Source organism: Triplophysa rosa, unplaced genomic scaffold (assembly GCF_024868665.1).
Source record: "Triplophysa rosa unplaced genomic scaffold, Trosa_1v2 scaffold502, whole genome shotgun sequence".
Classification (NCBI taxonomy): domain Eukaryota; kingdom Metazoa; phylum Chordata; class Actinopteri; order Cypriniformes; family Nemacheilidae; genus Triplophysa; species Triplophysa rosa.
In genome coordinates, this window is record NW_026634510.1 from 1 (window position 1) to 3,553 (window position 3,553).

Sequence of the window (3,553 nt, forward strand, 5' to 3'; positions counted from 1 at the left end):
CGCACTCACTTCCTGAAGATGACAGAAGTAAAGGTAAATGCTTACCACTCTAAGATGTGTGCGTGTGTTTGTATTTGTACAGTACCTGTGTGTTGAGATGTTGGCTTTCTGGTGTCTGCATTGGCATCTGTAATCCTGTGTTCTTGGTCCATCTCAAATGTCCCAGTGTTTAAATTGCCATAAATGGACTCGGACATTTTGTTCAAATAAATAGGCCCAGTTGATTGTCTAAGTGATGGAAACGTCTCGCGTGATTCTGTTTAGGTGGACTGCACGACCCTGCTTTTTGAAACTCAACTTTAAGTAGATGCTAGTGAGGCCGAAGTATGTCAAAGTGCTTCAAAGGTCACATGATATCCAGTCTACTCATTTCTAATTTTATTTATCCATTGTGTGGTTTGGTGTCGGTTTTGAGCAGAGGTAGACATGAAGGCAGCTTTTAGATTCCCGTTCATATTAGAAGGTGTTATTTAAAGTAATGTGTGCGACTTTGCATTGTAAGCAACATAGCCAAACATGCTGGTACTATACAATATGCAACGCTGTGGTGGGGGGGTGCATCCTCTCTATCTTTAAATATGTCCTGTAAAAGGTTAAAGTGATAGTTCACCCAAAAATGAAAATTCTGTCACCATTTACTAACTCTCTTGTCATTTCAAACCTCTATGACTTTCTTTCTTCCGCAGAACACAAAATAAGTCATATAGAAGACTGTTGGTCACCGGCACCATTGACTTCTATTGGTTTTGTGTCCATGCAATAGAAGTAAGTTGGGCGCCGGCGTTGTTCGGTTACCAGCTTTCTTGAAAATATATTCTTATGTATTCTGCAGAAAAAGAAAGTCATACAGGTTTGAAATAACAAGAGAGAGTGAGTAAATGGTGACAGAATTTTGGGGTGAACTATCCCATTAAGGGCCACTAATTTTGAGCAAAGCAAGTAGATTTCAAGTTGTAATAAAGCAAATATATATAAAACGTGCAATTTGCTTATGTTAAAATTGCTTGCAAGGTCAACAACAACATCTCACAACATCTCTGAATAATCTGTGGTACTTTGCCATTAGTTGCTTTTGACGAACTTCCTGGTTGACACGGTGGTTAATGTGTTTCTGTGCTGATAAAACTAAACGAGTATCGCAATGTGCTTTCTAAGCAAAACCAATGCTGGCTGGTCTGTTTGCAGTTTTGAAACCAAATAGGGGCTAACCCTGAAGCCACTGGCCAGTTTGTGTCAAAAGATGAAGGAATGCTGTTCATGATAGTGGGTGGCCGGGTTGGCTTAAGAAAGGAACTAGTACATTCCTAAAGAAAATCTGTTTAAATCGGGGAAGACCGATTTCTGTAAAGTCATGTGCATGAATCACAGTTAAACAGCAATTAAACCTGACATAACTGTACAGTAACTTTCGTTTCTTATACTCAGATTGCACAATTTTTTTTTTGCGTTCGCTTCAGCAGTTTGCAAGTGCCTCGCCAAACTGTGTGTTGTGCCCCGCCCAAGAGAAGTGTCAGTCATAATCAATTGTTGATATGCTCTTTTTACTGGAGGGTGGAATTTCCCTTGCTTGAGTTGCCATATTGTTAATATTTTTTCACTCAGAAACTGCTCTTTAGTGTTTTGTGTCACTTTTCTCTTTTGTATTCTCCTTTTTATTCTCCTAAAATGTCCGAACACAAGAATTTGGAGGACTGAAACAGAAGTGTAGAAACCGAAGAGTAGAAACTGGGTTCATAAAATGCACAAAAATAAACAACTCTGTTCTATAAATAGATCACAGAAACTGTTTTTCAGAGTTTGGTTTTGGTCATGTAGACTGTACTGCGCGGTTGGCAGCAGGTACCACACAGACAGTATGTGAGGGCTCAAAGCGGTGTGACTTCTACTGTTAATATGTTTATATGAGGTAAACAAATGTATTTCAGTCATGACAGTTCTTTGGATTCTGTTTTAGCATGTTAATAGGTATGACCAGAGCCATTGAGAGAGAGAGTTGCGTCAACTCCGTTTGACTCCAAGGGAAGTTTTTTCACAGCAATAGCGGTTCATGGAGGCTCTCAATGGTTCCCGGAAGTTACTAGTAACGCATGGAGCTGCGGCTAAACAGACCAACTGAGGTTGAACTTATGTTGGCGCAACCCTCAATGGCTCTGGGTATGACATGAATGTCATTGTCATTGGCTACATGTTACCTGGAAAGCCAATCGGTTTGAGTCCTGCTGATGTCCAAGCTGATATGCTGGACTTAGCCTGGCCTTCGGCATCAGTCATGAACTAGGTCATTAATATTTATACATTTTTCTTGATGCATTGTATTGTTGTACATGACATACTGTAAAGTGTTTCAAATGTAAAATTCAAATTATTTGTAGTGAATTGACGAACAACACAAGGTACAGATATAAGAATCAACAAGTTGCATTTTCTGAAACAAGTGCATTTAATTTAATTTATTGGTGAATATCTTTTATTCTAAGTTGGGGAAACATACTTTGGACGGTAGATAAAATAGACTTTGTGGGATGGAAAAAAGATGGATGTCCACAGTTTACTTAATAAACATTTGTACTGTATCATCTAATTTTTTTCTCACACATAAATTTAAATGCATTAGTGCACACATAATCATCCCATCCTGATGAATCAGACACAGCACAGTTTTCATCACCTGCATTTCTGTTGGGTTCTTCAGATTTCCAGAAGCTGAAACAACAGATAAGTATTAGATGTTCAGTGGTGTTTTCTGTGTGATATGATACTGACTTTGAGAATCAATTATTGATAATAATTAAGTTAAATTTAGTGATTTCTCACCTATAGGTCAGTGTGCTGCCATCGACCCATTTCCATCTGCCCTCCTCATCACTGTCAGACAAACCAATCCAGAGTCTTTCTGTACCAGAAATTTTCTTAACAAAATCCTAAAATAAAACAACATAAAGTGCATATAGCTACTGTACTTGTATTTATTCCCCCCACACACTATCTTTCACTAACTTGTTCCTTTCTGTTGTTAATGATGACCAGATTTGTTCCTCTCTCTCTACAGTAACTTCTGCTCTCACTCCAGCTCTTCTTCTCAGATGAAATGAAGTAAAAACTGGACTCATGGAAAAGCCAAATATCTGTTAACACAACCAGTTCAGATATAAGTTTTATTTTCCCCATTCACACATACATACACAATTTATAACAGATTGAACCACAAAGATGTATGCATGTAGTTACCCGTTCCATGACAATTCTTTGGGTGGGCGTTTCTCTCTTTCTTTAACTGGTCTCTTTGTTTAGTTAGGTTGTTGTTCTGCGTTAGTAATCCATCCCTTTCTTTTGTCAAGTTTATTTTCGCAGTTAGTAGTTGGTTTTTCTCTTCTGTGAGTTTGGTTTTTTTGGTTAGTAGTTGGTCTCTGTCTTGTGTGATGTTTTTGTAGTTGATGTGAAACTGGTGATTGTTTGTGTAGATCAGGACACACAGCACTATGACTGCAGTCAGTAGAAGAACACACAGCACCACCAAACACACTAGAACTGATCTGGGACTTCTGTTCCTCAC

General features: G+C 38.5%; 1 protein-coding gene across 1 annotated transcript in view; it reads right to left on the minus strand.

The window, feature by feature from the left end:
• Positions 1-2,440: 2,440 nt before the first annotated feature.
• LOC130550972 (CD209 antigen-like protein C) overlaps positions 2,441-3,553 on the minus strand; it is a 10,669-nt gene continuing 9,556 nt past the window's right edge. The window contains exons 2-5 of the mRNA XM_057328509.1: positions 3,229-3,548; positions 2,998-3,125; positions 2,815-2,921; positions 2,441-2,703 (exon numbers count right to left, since the gene is read on the minus strand). Coding sequence (XP_057184492.1) covers positions 2,574-2,703; positions 2,815-2,921; positions 2,998-3,125; positions 3,229-3,548 — 685 coding nt within the window. The 3' untranslated portion in view covers positions 2,441-2,573. The remainder of the gene's footprint in view (positions 2,704-2,814; positions 2,922-2,997; positions 3,126-3,228; positions 3,549-3,553) is intronic.